Raw genomic sequence first — 17,712 nt, 5'->3', positions numbered from 1 at the left:
AGGCATTCGACCGTGTCCCTCGGGAATCCTGTGGGGGTGCTCGGGAGTATGGGGTACCGGACCCCTGATAAGAGCTGTTCGGTCTCTGTACAACCGTGTCAGAGCTTGGTCCGCATTGCCGCAGTAAGTCGAGCCCGTTTCCAGTGAGAGTTGGACTCCGCCAGGGCTGCCCTTTGTCACCGATTCTGTTCATAACTTTTATGGACAGAATTTCTAAGCGCAGCCAGGGTGTTGAAGGGGTCCGTTTGGTGGACTCAGGATTGGGTCACTGCTTTTGCAGATGATGTTGTCCTGTTTGCTTCATCAGGCCGTGATCTTCAGCTCTCTGGATCGGTTCGCAGCTGAGTGTGAAGCGGCTGGGATGAGAATCAGCACCTCCAAATCCGAGAGCATGGTCCTCAGCCGGAAAAGGGTGGAGTGCCCTCTCAGGGTTGGGGGAGAGATCCTGCCCCAAGTGGAGGAGTTCAAGTATCTCGGGTCTTGTTCACGAGTGAGGGAAGAATGGAGCGTGAGATCGACAGGCGGATCTGTGCGGCATCCGCAGTGATGTGGGCTCTGCATCGGTCTGTCGTGGTGAAAAGGAGCTGAGCCGTAAGGCAAACTCTCAATTTACCCTCACCTATGGTAATGAGCTATGGGTAGTGACCGAAAGAACGAGATCGCGAATACAAGCGGCTGAAATGAGTTTCCTCCGCAGGGTGTCTGGGCTTTCCCTTAAAGATAGGGTGAGAAGCTCAGTCATCCGGGAGGGGCTCAGAGTAGAGCCGCTGCTCCTCCGCATCGAGAGGAGTCAGATGAGGTGGCTCGGGCATCTGATCAGGATGCCTCCTGGACGCCTCCCTGGTGAGGTGTTCCGGGCACGTCCAACCGGGAGGAGGCCCCGGGGAAGACCCAGGACACGCTGGAGGGACTATGTCTCCCGGCTGGCCTGGGAACGCCTTGGGATTCTCCCGGAAGAGCTGGAAGAAGTGGCCGGGGAGAGGGAAGTCTGGGCCTCTCTGCTTAAGCTGCTGCCCCCGCGACCCGACATCGGATAAGCGGAAGAGGATGGATGGATGGATGGATGGAATACTATGGCTGTTCCCTGGACCATTATATTGTTACGAGTTAATTACAATCAGGTGCATTACATTAATAAACAATATGCGGTTAGTTTCAGTGTATTTATAAAGCCGCATCATGAAAATAAGGAGTAATCACACAGGAACAGTAGCACTGCTTTGACGCTGGGTGCCGCCAGTCTGCAAAACCAAGCAGAGAACTTCCGTACAACAAGGTATGAGGTACCGTGGAAAAGTGCGTGGCTTTATGCCAAGTGTAGGTTTTATATATCGCGATTTGAACGTGGAAAAGTTCTTACGCAACATTTCTCTGCATACGCACCGTTCATACATGAGGTCCCAGGTAAGAGAATGAGACCTCTTGATTAAAAAAAGGAGCCAGTATGGTGGCTCATAGAGGAGCAGTATAAGAACTGGTTGCAACCCAAAAAACAGACTGAGGTGCAGGGAGAGTTTGACAGCACTCTGTTTCATCTTTCTTAGTACACCTTCCAAAAACAGTGGGAGTAGTACAGGCACTTAAATTAACATCCTTAGCATTAGACCCATGTCTCACTCAAGCTATGAAAAAACAGTGTTAGACCCAAGTGTCACTCGGATAATTGCACAGACGCATCTCGTGTAAGCATTAGACCCGAGGATTACTTGGTGTGTAAAAATGCTAACAACATTAGTCTCAAGTGTTACTCGGGCAATGGTACAGGTGAGTCTTACGTAAGCGTCAGGACTGAGCATAACCCAGGCAATGGTATAGACGAGTCCTCTCAGCCTTTAATGACATCTTGTAAAAAATGTTTTTCAGCAGCCCAGGTGTGGCACACTCTTGACAGTGATACGAGCGGTGGTGCTGCGGAACCTCTCAGTGAAACTGGAATGGACAGTGAAATTGATAGTGATTTGGAAGAACTGAAAAGTGACCCTTGCGTTTGGGTTTTTATTGACCGTGATTCAAATTAACCAGCACCACCTCGCTTTGATATTATGGGGCTGCCAGAAATAAAACTGAACGTTGACCGCCACTTACTTACTTGAATTTATTTCGTGATGATGATGTAATTGAAAGAACTGTTGTTGAGATGAACTGTTATGCTGAACGGTGTAGTGTAAATGACTGTACATGTAACCAGTTTCCTGATCAAAGATATACCAGACAAAAGAGATTTTTGGACAGTATATACAGTATTAGTATCACTGTAATTATTAATTTCAGATTATTATTGATTATTATACTTTTTACTCTTCTTTGTACTTTTAGTATTTTGCACGTTTTATAGTAGGAAGATGAGATTTAATAAAAATTTAATTTTTCAAGCCAAAAAAATGGCTTTTAGTGTCTTTTACATGTAACACTAAGGAGGTTAAGGAAGTGCTTTCCAATAAGCAGCCCTGTCCAGGCCTACTTACTCAGCATTCGAGTCTGCAAACCAACTCCTCTTCTTTTCACATCGAGTCGTTAACAGTATTTTTCAGAGGTACATATAGAAAAAGAATGAGAAAATTATAACATACAATTTCCAAGAATAAGTGGCCACAGGTGATATTTCATACATTTGACTTTCATAAAGTTGTCCAAAACACTTTGCCAGCCACGGCTCCACGGCCACGGCTCCAAAAAATGCTTTTTACACGTAAAGTTTAAATGTTTTAGTCAAGCGTGCAACAAAAAACAAATTTGACAACAAGAATCAGACATTTGTCACAATTTAAAAGTAAAAAGTTCTATGTAAACAACCTGTAATGTTAATATAAATATATAATTTTTTTATTGACACATATTAATGTATAACAGTTAAACTAATTGATTCATGTTACATCTGGATTAAAAGTTCTTTTTTTGTATAAAATGAGTTAATTACAATTAAAACACTATTAAAATACAAATCTTTTTGATAAGTATGTGCACTTCATTTTCACATTATACATTTTTAAAAACTATATAAAAATTCAGTGAGTGGTTGAATTCCTTTTTCATCTTGTTATGGCTTCTTTGTTTCCTGAAAAAGGAAAATAAAATGAAAAAAAAAATTAATATTGTGTGTTTGTTAGAACAGAAAAATTCAAAAAGACAACTGTGCAAGTTATCCTACCAACCAAACTACCAAATGTTAGTACTGAAGACCAAATGCAAAAAAATTCTGGAAATAAACAAACACACCCCCACTGGGAAACCAGTTGGACTTCTAAACTCAATGGTGGTTACAGAAACACAAAACATTTGTTGGAAAGTTTTTTGCAACCTGTCGCTTAGTAAAGCTACCATGTTTAACACAAAACTCCAGCGTCCACAGTGGGCCTTGGTCAGCTGGCCACCCAAAGCACCCTGGGCAGTACTGAGACCAAACAGCACCCAAGACCATGGAGGTGGTCCGTCTGTACTGGTGCTGTAAACATATGGATGATAATCCGTTGTGTCACCTCACCTAGATGCTGGTGATTTTTGTGTTAAGTCTGCTGTATGTTTTCACTTTCATACTATTTACTATACCTTCTGAAACATATACTGTAAAAATGATGTTCCTCAGAATGGGCTTATGATGGATAATACTGTAGTAAAGGAAGGAAAGGACTTCTTTTCACAGCACCCATTTTAAGTGGTACCAATGCTTTAGTAAATAGTCACTCATCATCTTGGTCTACTGCAGTGGTCCTTAATGAAAGCGACCAAAACCCAGCGAGTGGGATTTGCATGCAAGTCTTACAATTCTGGAATGTGCAATGGGGAAAGAATCTGCAGTCAAGCAGCAAGCCAGCATATGCCAGTACTTAAAGAGTTTTTACTCATTATTTTGAATTTATTTTCTCATTTTTGGTGGCAAAATTTGTTTACATTTTAGCAAGATATTTTTTAATTTAAAAAAAAAAATTGCACATGCAGCAAGCAACACCCCACGGGAATTTCTACAATAGGTTCATTCTTTTGAAACAGCCAGAAAACATAATACTGATAATAATAATAATTACATTTGTATAGCACTTTTCTCACTACTCAAAGTGCTTTGCATAGATGGGGGGTGGATACTTCAGTCATCACCAATTTGTAGCACCCAGCTGCACGATGCATTCTCGCACCAGTACGCTCACCACACATTAGCTATTAAGTGGTGAAGGGGTGAGAAGCAGTCAGAGAGAGGGGATGATTAGGGTATGCAGAATGACTCGATTGTGATGGGAAACACAGTACTCTTTATGAAGGATGCCCAGGGATCTTTTATGACAACAGAGGGTCAGGATCTCAGTTTTACATCTCATCTGTAGGATGCCACCAATTTTTACAGCACAGTGTCACTGTCACTGCACTGCACTGAGGCATTGGGATCCATTGCACAAGTCAGCATGGGGAGTGCCTCCTGATGGCCTCTCCAACATCTCTTCGAGCAGCAACTAAAGTTTTGCCTATTTGTCTCCCATCCAAATACTGACTGGGCCCAAGCATGCCACACTTCAGGTAGATGAGCTTTTGTGAATTACATGTAGTATGGCTGCTGGATTACAGAAATCCTAAGAATGGCAGAAATAGAAATAAAAATAATTGGCTTCTTCAGAAAGTCCAGAAAAGGTTAATCAACATAATTACTGACAAAATATATTGTGTACTTGTTGAAACAATTTAGTTTATTAAAAAAACAAACAAAAAACAAAAAAAACACAAGATTACAAAGACAATTGTGCTTTACTAGAAAAGATCACAAAATAAAATTCATTATACACATTAATGACCCACTATTTATTAATTAAAATCAACTTCATTCATCCATTTTCTGATCTTCTCCGTCAGTTTAACTACTGTTGGGGTTGACCAGGCTCAACTCTGCTTAGTATGCTAGGACTTCGCACACTGACCAGGTTGGTTAATTTAGTGCTGGTGGTCTACACAAGGTTTACCCTCACAGTGGAATTTTTTGGATTGAGGACATAATGAGTGCAAACTCTACAACAGAAGATGCTTCATGAAAACAAAAAATAAAAATTGCACGAGATGAAGGATCCTTGACACTAATAGGACAAAGAAAAATGATCAGCTTTATAAATGTGGGTTTTCAAAGCTCAATCTACATCAAAGCACCGGATAAAACCAATAAATGTAATGTTAAATTAAGGGCTAAAAATGGAAGTAGATGTTTTTGCCCTCATGGGCACTGTCCTGCTAGGGTATGGAGCACTCAGCCTTTAGTGCTTTCTTGTCAATTATTGTCCCCAAGCCGTGTTGTCCCCCCCAGCGCCCCCTACTCTTTCTGCTAAATGCTGTATGAAACCCATCTCATCAATAAAGCTCCTTCTCACTTGACTGTTGAATTTACACTGTTCACCAGGCCTCACATCTATTGTATTCTGTAATAAAGGTTAACCACAAAATATTCTAAATAATAATTTTAAACAGGGACAACACTCTGGTACAGCACCTGTTTGTGGAAAGCTTACATGTTTTGTCCATTTCTCCCTAGGCACTCTGTTTACTTCTTATATCCTGCGATGCAAATTACTCAGCATGGCTAAGCTGGCCCTGCATGCCTTGTGATGGACTGCAGTCACATCCAGGGCTTGTCTCTGTCTTGTGTCCAGTGGAGTTTAGATTACAAAGAATAACTACAATGAATAACTACACAGAACAACAACCAAATCCACATCCTTATTAAGAAACATGTTCCTGTTATTTTCTGCATGACCATGAACATCATGGCCAGCCATCTCTGATTCAGCTCACTAAATATCATGCATATGCATTAGTTTTTCACTTCTGCATTTTTTTCTTATTAAAACTAGATGCTGTAGACATCAGAGGTAACCTACAAAACTGGATCTCAAATTGGTTAACTGGCAGGAGACAAAGAATGCAGATAAGAAGAGAAAGATCTACATGGAGTGAGGCCATCAGTTCCTCAGGGGTCTGTCATTGGACCATTACTTTTTCTTATTTATATTAATGAAATTAATTCTGGTATAGTTAATAATGTTGTGAACTTTGCAGATTATACTACAACTACAGCAATAAAAGACACTAAGGAAGAAACAAAAATAATGCAAAAAGACTTGGGCAATCTTCAAAACTGGACAAACACCTAGAAAATGCACTTTAATGAAGAAAAGTGCAAAGCGCTACAGGTGGGCAAAAGGATCATTGACTATAAATACAAGATCAGAGACACTGTCATGCAGAAAGCAACCTCAGAAAATAGAGGGTTACTGTATGTTAATGCAATATTTTCATCATCTAGGCAATGTTCAGAAGCAATTTAAAGGGCAAATAAAATATTATCATGAACCTAATGCAGGTCCCCAAAATCTTCTAAAGTACTGGTAAATTAGATCCAGCTGAATTCTTTGAGCTTAAGGGTGAATAGCATACTCGAGGACACCAGTGGAAATTCAGCGCATTTAGGATCGAATCCAAGAAGCATTACTTTACACAAAGAGTTGTGTGACTGTTGAACAAACTACTGAACCATGTAGTTGAACCAGAACCTTGACATGATTTTTAAGATGTATTTGGGAGAGATATTAGATCCCAGCTTAGCTATTAGCTAAATAAAAGAGCTCTCTCAGAGTAAGACATGTTCTAAAGTCCTGGGATGCACCAGGGGCACTCCTCTGCGCGGCTTCAAGTGCTGCTATGTCTTTCTTGTAGTGTGGGGAAGGGAAGTGCACATAATACTTCAGATGTTGTCTCACTAGTGCATCACAGGTTCTGAGCATAGCATCTCTCCGTTTGTATTCAGCAGTTTTTACAATACAGCCAAACATTTTATTTGCCTTTTCATTTGCTTCTGCACATTGCTTACATGATTAAAATTTTGTGTCAACCCCTTAATTGAGGGTCACAATTAAACGGGAGCCAGTCCGTCGCATGGTACACTCACTCACACATTTGCATTCACTCATACTGGGTCAACTGGAGCCGTTCCTAATAGTTTACAGTAAGCTTGTGCTGATAAACTCCTTATTAGTCGGGCTCACTAAATGAAGTGCCGTATGTGACCTACTGCACGCAAATGACTCACATATTTAAATTCCTGTAGAAAAACAAAATCCAGTACAACACTAATAATGTGCCATACAAACACAATGTTTTTCTTAATTATTTGAAATGAAAAATATACAAATGATTGCAGTGTACCAGGAGACATCTTGAAAGTTTTCATTGATCAAGGAATTATTATATGCATGCCATGTCAAAGTTAAAATGTGTGAGAAAAGATGGTAAGCTTGCACTTACAGTAAATTCATGAAGATAATCATAACACATGATTAAAGACAAAACAAACTGCTCCAAAGTTCCTACAACACACACAGACCATTTGTTTACACTGTAAACATTATTTAATCATTATCAAATAAGAAAAGGCTGCTTCTTGTAAAGATTGTCTAACAACTTTCTGAGAATCTCATGCACTTGATGTAAGAAACGAGCGATAAATAAACAATTCAACAGCAAGCCCTTTGAACTGGTAGTCAATGAGTTATTGTAAAAAAGTCTTATGGTTATTTCTGTTAAATAAAAAAGTGTGATCATCATTATGCCAGGCAACTCAATTCTCGGTATCCAGCTGTGGCACTTGGCACCACTGCTATTGTACTTTGACCATGTGTCTTTTGTTTGTGGAATGAGTGGTTGGTAATAATAATAATAAAACACACATTACATACCAACTTAAAAAATGAAATATCATTTCATTTTCTTCCTTGCTTTTTCTTTCTGAACTCTATAGTTTTCCTGTTTACAGTAAAAGAAACACATTTGTTAGCTACACAGCACACCTTTGCTCAGAAATTATAATACAAATTTCAGTTTTAATGATCACTGCTGAAAGAAGGAGTCGGTTGAAAACAGACTAAATATCACTATGTGTACACAGTGGGCATACTGTGTGGATTTTACATTTGAAAATGTGACTTGTGTTTCAGTTGCATGGAATTGTATTTTTAAGTATCTCAAACATTGTATAGCACCCTGACCTTGTAAGTGGAAGTGTGCTTTGTACGTGTAAAATTTTGAATAGTCATAGTCTGGCAATTTAAAGACTTAGCATTCAGGAAAAAGAAACACTCATAGAAAAAAAAAATGGTAATTTTTTTTAAATACTGTGACAAAATATAAAGGAGAAAACAAAAGTAAAAAAATGTGGAAGAACACAAAACATAATATTATCGACTATGGATTTTTTTTTTGCTTCTTGAACTTCAAAACAGTTCAACTAAAGATCACATATACAGTACAAACCACATATGTTATTGCAGTGTTATGTCACTCTCCCGTTTTGTTAATGAAGAATCCATCAAGCTAAAGAAAACAGTGTCACCAATTCTATGCAACTGAAAACTCCAGAGGAACAATTTCTGGTGTGAAGGAGGAACTGCTAGAATTCAGTTGAGTGGAATGTCTTTCAGAGGGCAGATTCCATGTTGGAGGAGCAGTCAAGGTTCTTTCTGTCTGCATGGGGGAGTGCAGATCTAAATTTAATATTGGGGATACAAAGTCATATCACTCAAAGAAGGCCTTTCTTTGGGCATGCCACAATGAGATAGTGTTCAGAGGTCATACTAATAGGACATTCTCCAAATTTGTATAGGCATCTGTCTGTACTGCAAGGCAGGCAATTCTGAAAGAATTTCTGTATGTCTGGTCTTTGAAATGGTGCTGGCAAACACTGGGGGTGGAATCTCTGCAGGAGCTGCTAGGGAGCACTGGGGTGTAAGAATGACTCAGAGTCTGGAAGGAATCCCAGGAGAAAGTCTGAATGGTTTGTCTTTACTAATGGCGCTTTTCCACTGCATAGTACGGCACAACACGGTTCAGTTCAGCTGACTTTTGGGGGGTTTTCCACTGGGAACCTGGTCCTTTTTTTAGTACCACCTCAGCTGAGGTTCCAAGCGCGCCTAACCGTTACCAAAACGTGACGTGTAAACTCTGCTGGTCACTGATTGGCCGGAGAAAATCGTCATTACTGCGTCACTGGCTATTCTTTTCTTTAAAGGTACACACATGCGGAAGTTTGTGTCCCGTCTCTCCATCGCTGGACGCAGTTTGTTGCATAAGTGGATGAATGTTTCTTCAGACATTCGAAAGTTCTCCAGCCACTAAGTGTTTGTAAAACCGGGAACAATCACATCCCACCACTCTGAAGCACGGTTAAATGTCCAAACAGATGGTCTGTTGCGGCTTTTTGCAAAATGTGGAAGATCTGTAATATACAGAATCAGCATTTTAATGTTACACTGGCAGTTAAGTTCATTTTATGCTTTGCAACAGTGATAAAAGTTAGCTAGTGATGTGCTTTTTTTAGATGCTTACCCTTGCGCGTCATCGAGATAAAGTGTTGTCGTTGTCTGCGTGTTGTTGTAAAAGTTCCACGGTGTCACGGCAGTAGAGGCGGCGCAACTATAACGACACGTAATAATCCCACCCACTCTAAAGCGGTATTAAACTGCAGTCGAAACGCAAACCGAGCCGAACTGAGCCGAACCAAGGTGAGCTGTACTGAACCGTGCTGTGCCGTACTATGCAGTGGAAAAGCGCCTTAAGTACAGGTAAGAATTCCCTGGGGCTAGGATGAAAAGCACTCAACGATAAGACGAACAATGCGTAACACGAATGCCTAGGAGGGCTTTGAGGCAGATACATTTGTGAATAACCACAAGAAGTAGTTACTGTAGAAGTCAAACAGGTCCCGTTTTGTCGTTAGGAGCTCTGCAATGGACAGGCACCCTCACCCATCCAGGGCTGTTGTCTGCCTTCCACCCAGTGTAGCCACCATGAGGGGTTTGAGAATATTATGTAAATTTTATAGGCCAATAATTTTATTGTCCTTTTCCAATTGTCTGACTGTGGCGAACACTAATGAGAAAAATGCAAAATATTATCAGATTTATACATACAGATACACACAAGATATTATAGCAGACATCCGGGACGCCTTCATAAGGGAAGGACTGGGGGGAAAAGAGCTTGCACGGGGCAGTATCTCCCCCTGGACAACAGAGGGCAATCCCCTTAGCGTGCTACAGTGCCATGAGGTTAGAGCGTGGAATCTCACCCTGTTGGGGCCCGTGGCCACTGCCAGAGGGCGCATGGGGAAGGCTGCTGTCAGACCCAGAAGTGATCACAGAACACTTCAAGCACTTCTGGGTGCTATATAAAAGGAGCCACCTCACTCCATTCAGGGAGCCAGAGTCGGGAGAAGAAAGGCAAAGCATGCCAGAGGAGGAGTGGAGGTGGAAGAGAGAGTGAGGCAAGGAGAAAAAAGTACTACATATTGGTGCTATGTGTTTTATTATGCTTGGGTACAAGTAGAAAGCGAAGGGGAAGAGTTTCACACACCTAAATAAAAATGTGTGTCTCTGGACTTGTGCCTAGTGTCAACTGTGTCGGGTTTTAGGGAGCTGGCACATCCCCCTGGTGGTCACAATATACACACACACTGTATCTTATATACATGTATACATACATACACACACATATATTAAAAAACATACATATAGTACGTGTAGAGAAAGAAATAATAATTTAGGAAAAAGTAAATTGTCAAAATATTGTCAACAGCATACTTTGCTACCTTAAAAAACTCAACAACTGCTTAAAAAAAAGAAATATTGTACTAGGATTTAAAAAGTGAACAGTGTGATGTTATTACCCTAGTCGCTACACGAATCTAACACAAAAAATGTACCTGTCTGATGGCCAGTTTTATCTTCTGAGGAAGGTCTGGAATGGCATTTGCCACAATGAACTTCACTATAAAAACGATATGCTAGGTGTGAAGAAAAAAGAAGACATAACAAGAATTAATTTACAGATCTGTCTTACAGCTAAGAAAGCTCCATATGCAGGGATTATTTCTGGTCACATCTATAAATGTTCGTTTGCAAAAATATGGCAGTGATGTCAAGAAATAAAAGTGCAATGTCAATGCTTTATATATAACAAAAAATGCATTACTGACACCAGAGTATGGCTTAGTGTATGTGTTTAGAAGATGCTGCATTTAATATCTGGGACTAAGCCTATCCCAGCAGCCCTTGGGGCAAACAGCCCCGGATAGTATGCCAGTGAATCACAGGTCCAGCCAAGCACACACTGACATATGTCAGATGTGGCATTCACCAAATAACCAAACCTTTAAATCTTCCTTATCTTCATGATGGTATAATAAACATAGAACATTTCCCAAATAATAATAATAATCATAATAATAATAATAATAATAATAATACTCTCTGGCTGAAAAATGAAAGTTACAAAAGTAAAATAATATTAAAACTGAGCAGAAGACAATGAGTGCAGAGTACAAATCAATTTTTAAACAAATGAAAAAATAAGCAGTAGAGAGAAGAAATCAAACATTTACCTCAAATATGATGAAGATCATTAATTGTTCAACCAAAGGTCTTTCTATGCCAAACTGAGAACTGAAAGCAATGAGACAAGCATTTGTCACAACTGCAACAGCATTTATGATCTCCAGTATTGAAAACCAAGGACCTGTAAACATATAAAGCGGTAGTATGAAATTAATGGAGACGTGCCTTACATAATCTTATCACCATCACCTTTTAACACATATTATATTTAATCTTTCATATCTTACCAATGTCTTGGGCAATCCAAGGGAGAGGGCGTCTGAATATCCAAAGCAAACGTTTGGAATCCACCTTTTTATCCACTAGTAGTGTGAAGAAAAAAAGCAAGGGGCCCAGGGGAAAACAGGCAGCAAAAATCTGAGGCATAAAGAAATAAAAAAATTCTGTCAGTAAATTGGAAACTAGTCACATCAGATGAGATTAATTTTAATTTTCAAAATGAAATGAAATAATGCAAACAACTTATAAAAAGTGACATCACACTGTAAAGAAGTATAGTATTAATGAACATTTGTTACTTGTGTGCCTTTTCATCACTACTGTCAATAAAAGCAAGTAAGTGCCAGGAAGGTAAAGTTAGCTTGCCAGTTTCAATAAGCCCTCTTGAATGCTCTGTAAACAGTGTTTGGGAATCCAAAGGCCATTATGGTGGCAATGGCAGGAAAAACCTACAGTGGTGTGAAAAACTATTTGCCCCCTTCCTGATTTCTTATTCTTTTGCATGTTTGTCACACAAAATGCTTCTGATCATCAAACACATTTAACCATTAGTCAAATATAACACAAGTAAACACAAAATGCAGTTTTTAAATGATGGTTTTTATTATTTAGGGAGAAAAAAAATCTACTCAAGAACAGCTTAATCTAGTTCAGAGTTGAACGGACTGGTGCCTGCCCAGCAACATGTGGTGCAAGGCACCAAATGATTCTAGAGATGGAACAGCTTGGGCACTTAGTGCATCTTTAGTAGATTGTTGAACACTGTCAAAAATGTTAAAATAGTTGTAGATTCCAAGACACAAAACTTATTATACTTTTAATTATGCAGAAAATAATGCCAGTGTAGTGATGGCCAAGAAAAAAAATTATTTTCAGGGAGAATGGAGAGAAAAAAAGCTTATGACATAATAGAAGCCAAAAGTGACCAATGCTGCACAACAGCAAATGATCTGAGAAACTTATGGTATTATACCATTTTTATTCTATTCTTATTTATGTGCAAGAATGTTGTGTTGTTTTACCTATCAACTATTTATTGTACAGCACTTTGGTCCTGTGCTGGTTGTTTTAAAGTGCTCTATAAATAAAATTGGATTGGATTGGATTGAAACATCTGTGAAAAGAAAATCTCATGTTAGTCGTGTTGCATAATTCACTTGTCAGTTATCCAGTTGTATACTCAAAACATTCAACATGCATGCCTTTGGTTATAAAAGATTGTTAAATAGTTACTTTAAGAATATATCAGTGAACGCCATAAAGAGTAAATTAAAGCTTCACGGGATTGCATTTTTTAAATTGAATACCCGTATCTCCCTCTCATTCACTAATCAAGAGTCCTGCTGTCAGTTCAAAAAAAGTGACCCGTTGCCATTATACATCATTAGTCAATATTGCTTTCATTATGTTATTTTTTTTTTCTCTATTCCGCCTGAAAATTGTCTTCTTGTCCACCACTACAAAGTAACTGGGTAAGTAACATACAAAAAAAATATTTTTGGGTGAAGTATTCCTTTAAAAGAGATGGAGATATCATGCAGTCCCTTTCATGTTACAAATTTTATACTTACAACTAGAACACCAGGAAACATTTCTCACAACACAATTGTATTGCATTAAACTCTCATTTCTTGATTCTTCTTACCATTTGGTATCCGTATTGAATGACTTTCTCATTATATTCTCCCAGCGTAAAGTTACCAAGATCAGGTTTTCGTTCCTCATCTAAAATGAATCTAGTCGTCAAAGACGTAGTTTCAGGATCTTCCAGGTCTTCCTTGTTACATGTTTTACATATGATTTTTTTCAGCCATCTAGAAAATTCAACATCATTTAAATTGCAAAGTTGATGGTTATAAGCACAAAATGTAAACAGCTAAGACAAGATACTGATTTGTGCGGAGAGGTAAAACTATTGACGGGATAAAAAAAAAAAAAAAACACACACACTTATCTTAATGATAAGAGTAACAGTGTAATATAACTAAGCTACAAAGAGGACACACAAAGAAAAACTTACGGATATATCAAATCGTTGCAAAACTTTGGTAGAGTTTTTACTATCATTACAACAAGTAGCTGAACACTTAGGTCTGATATGCAGTTATTTAGCATCCCACAGTCGTCCTCCAAGCCCTCAAATCCAAGTGAGTTGAAAACATCCCGATTATTCTGTAACGAAAAGTCAAAATACAAGTTAGCAACAACAATTTCCATTTGGATTACTCTTAACTTCTTGCAAGTGTAACAGCACAGAACAATATGGAGGTCTGCTTTGGCTGTCTTTCCAGAAAATCAGTACTTGATATTGGTAGCTACAAATGAAATTACAAATGTGAAGCAGCTTGTTAATTCAGTGCATGCTTGTTTTTTTTTATTGAAAGGTCTAAATTAAAAACATCCCAAGTATTACTGAAGGGGCAAAACAGGTAGATCTTCTAACTATGTTGTTAAAAGGAATTTCTATCAAAGATTCATATTTGTCAAACTAAAATTAGCCCAAATGTCCTTTATTTACATGCCCACCAGTGCAGAAACATCCTCCGTCATCAGTGCCAGGTTAAGCCACCTTCATTTCCATTTCTACTTCAATGTGTTTTTTTTTTTAATTGATACTATGAAAATGGGAGAGATGTTCCTTTCAAAATGTATTCTTTAAAAGGTACAGTAGAAGTTCATTGGAGAAGAACTATATCATCTGACCCACACAATTTTAATAAGGCATCCCTCACACTGTGATTTAGTTCATGCATAAGAGCTTCCAATGTACAGCCAAACCTGTCAACCCTTTTTTTTTTTTTTTACAAATTTCAAACCCTGCTAAAGAAAATATTAAAACAGTTCTACAGTACTTCTTTGAACATGATAATGTATTAGAAATAATGCACATTGTAACGCACATCTAACAAAGTTCAGCATTTTTTAATTTGTAGTTCTTCCCCAAAGTTGTGTGCTATTCTTTTCACCCCAGGGATAATTATGGCCACTGGCTTTCACAATGACTATTACGGAGGAGGTTTTCATGTAAACGCCAATAAACGAAGAGGGAAGAGTGCCGAATGGCAGCATTTTCTCATAGGAAATTTATGTGTAATGTGACACTAAAATGTGTGCATGTAGTTAATTAACACAAAACTGAGATTCCAGTTAAAATGTACATAGCATAGATGTGAAAACAAACAAGAAAAAAGTTGTGTGCACTTAGATTTCATTGAAATCCCTTCAATAATCCCTAAATTATGAAGCTGTGACTAGCAGCTCTTAGACTGGATGTTCATTGTAAAAAAATTAGCTAGTAAGCATCAGGCCTGATTTGGTTTCTGGTTCCCAGACATTCTAAGCTTACAAGTACACCACCTCTTACAACTCCTTGTCATATAGGGAAAGTTCAGCAACAGCGACAGGCATTTTGTCACTACCACTTGTTTAGCAGGACACAAGCAGGTACAGAAAAACACCCATGTGCAAGAAAAGATATCAAAGCAAGTTTATAAGTCTGAAAGGCAGGAAACTGAATAATATGGACATGCAGGAATCCCCTAAGGTTAGCTATTTCAGTAGTGGTAGGATTGAACTCAAGTTTAATACATTTTTGAGAAATTGCTTTGGATTAATATGTATTTAATAGATTTGAAGTCTCAAAATGGGAACAAATGCACGGGTACACCAGTGTATTACAATTACACTTGTACATTTGAAGGATTTTTATATAATTGAGCTACAGTCCCACTGGCCAATTTTGTAATCCACACGGACATACTGCTACCTACGGTTTCACTTAATAAAGCAAGAGTCTGAGGCAAAAAACACACAATGATGGGGATGTAAAAAAACTTTAATATTGTCAGACTTTAACATATTCCAGCATTACTAATAGGGCATAGTCTTCCTTAGCCAAATACAGTTTTATACTATTAGATGTCACATTCACACAAAACAGCCAAATCACTGTGTCATCAAACCCTATAGAACAGCCTTCAGCAGTCAAAGAATGTATCTTTGCTGAACAAAACAGCATTGGCTTCGGGCAACATAGTATGTTTAAGTAACAAAGGTTAACATGCTTAGATCTACAAGGCACAAATGATGTCCAAAAGAAAAGCAAGAGAGCACAGGCACAGAACTTCTGGCAAATAACATGAAGCAAAACAGAGTCAGAATCCACAAGACACAAGCAGAGATCAAAATTCCACAAACCTGAAACACAGCAAAACAGGGCATAAAAAAGGATCTTTGACAAATGATAGGTATACACAGCCCTACCTAGCATACGATAATGTTGTGTAGCAACTTAATTAGATAAGCAATACTAAAGCGCAAAAAGCATAGAGCGCAAGGATAGCAGGAAGCAGCATGGGAAAGGAAGGATGGAGGGTGGAGTTCAGTGACGACTCTGGGAAAACAAAATCATAAACACATGCAATACTGATGATAGTGTTCGCCCATGGTATATGCTGTATGATATTACCACCTACGCCCAACTGTGTGTTCGTCTTCATGTTTGAAATCCCAATAATGTACATCATCGGATCTCACCGTAAAGGATGCGGTTATTGATTACACTGTAATATATAATCATAAATAAACAGTTTTAATGTCACAATTATATTTGTAGAGATATCCCTTGATACATTTGTTATTGCTGCATTGAATAGAAATTTACTTACTTTTTATTCAATGTTCAAGTTTCCCCTTATAATTCTTGATTAACTTGATTAGCGGTTTACTGTATTTCTTGGATTCATACTGACCAGCACACAAATTTGTAGAACAAAATCCCCATAGTCAGAAAATTGTGTGCACAAATAATAGTACTGTACATTAATTAAGAATTAAACACCAAAGTGAGAGACTGCAGAAGGACAAGAAAGTACCAAAAAAAAAAAAAGTTAGACAAAATAAAGCCATGCTATCTCTCTGGGCATGCACATATGTCTTAAACCTTTGTCCACCAGGATGGTGTCTTGACCATTTGCCCCTTTCTTAACCACAACCAACACTCCTTTGATCACCTATTACTACTTGTCTTTCTCTTAGTGTCTTCCTCCCGCCAGGTGAGCCTTTGTACTAAACTTACCTGATGATTCCAGAATCAGTCCTGCCTCTGGCAGCTTAATTTTCCTTATTGCTCTCGATTCTGGCCCAGTTCTAGCACTACTCTGGCTGAGGGTGCCTCCCTTTGTTACATACAAACCACAGCTGATTCATGATTGGCCTACTGTTCTTTCAATTATTTAGAATAATGTGCCTTCTCTGTCAGCCTCTTGCCAAACCTCAGTGGCCATATTCTCTTTCTTGACAGAGGACTAAGCCTCAGCACTGTCTAGGTTGCCTGTCCACTTCCATTTTGGGGAATACTGCATATTTCCATCCTTGCTTTCCATCTCTTATCCCTATCTTGATACCCTACTTGCCAATTTTCAGGACACCTAGTGGTCTCAAGTCTGATATTACAAGTTGTTCTATTCTCTTAAATATTTTACAGGAGCTGAACATGTACCACCTTGGTGTTTCTCTTGCCCCAGTAAACCTGTCTGCCAAACGCCCCTTCACAATCTAAACATCAGTTTAGTCTCTCTATGGCATCATTTACAAGAGCAAATCTTAAACTCAGTTAAATGGGAACCTTTCGCCTACAACCTGTTGTTTCAACTAATTTCATAGTTATTAACTCATTCCAACATTTTAAATTAACTGGTCATTTTCTGCTCTCATTTTATAGTTGGAAAGAAAATGTAGTTCTTAATTTATCAATTAAATCATAGCAGCCGTTGTAAACAGCTGCTGCTCTCTTAATTCTCTCTTTTATCTATGTCCGGCCTCTTAGTACCAATGCAACACTGAACAAGTTACACAAGTTGCACATTATAGACTTGTATTGAATGGAACCTCAGTGTGGATGGAGACTTTTTTGATTTCATTAAAAAGAAATGCACAATAGTGTACAGTGAGGATGGGGAAACCAAGTTGGCTTCAGTCAACTATGGTCTGCCCTTGGGTCAAGGACTGTGCGACCCCAGTTGTTAATTTTTGCAGAGTTCTGTATAAATAATAGTTTTGTTTTCTTCTCCATCATAAA

At 38.6% G+C, this 17,712-nt stretch overlaps 1 protein-coding gene across 2 annotated transcripts in view; it reads right to left on the bottom strand.

Moving 5' to 3' along the window:
- Window positions 1-2,796: 2,796 nt before the first annotated feature.
- The window catches only part of LOC120523822 (anoctamin-4-like), a 78,453-nt gene continuing 63,537 nt past the window's right edge, over window positions 2,797-17,712 (bottom strand). Inside the window, exons 14-20 of one of the 2 annotated variants that reach the window (XM_039745454.1) lie at window positions 13,654-13,805; window positions 13,279-13,447; window positions 11,642-11,771; window positions 11,402-11,535; window positions 10,724-10,804; window positions 7,704-7,770; window positions 2,797-3,055 (exon numbers count right to left, since the gene is read on the bottom strand). In XM_039745454.1, the coding sequence (XP_039601388.1) occupies window positions 7,723-7,770; window positions 10,724-10,804; window positions 11,402-11,535; window positions 11,642-11,771; window positions 13,279-13,447; window positions 13,654-13,805 (714 nt within the window). In that variant the 3' untranslated portion in view covers window positions 2,797-3,055; window positions 7,704-7,722. The remainder of the gene's footprint in view (window positions 3,056-7,703; window positions 7,771-10,723; window positions 10,805-11,401; window positions 11,536-11,641; window positions 11,772-13,278; window positions 13,448-13,653; window positions 13,806-17,712) is intronic. The other variant, XM_039745455.1, reaches the window with a different exon arrangement.

Source organism: Polypterus senegalus, chromosome 2 (genome assembly GCF_016835505.1).
Source record: "Polypterus senegalus isolate Bchr_013 chromosome 2, ASM1683550v1, whole genome shotgun sequence".
Lineage (NCBI taxonomy): Eukaryota > Metazoa > Chordata > Cladistia > Polypteriformes > Polypteridae > Polypterus > Polypterus senegalus.
Note: the sequence above shows the minus strand (reverse complement) of the source record. Positions and strands in the feature narration are given on the sequence as shown.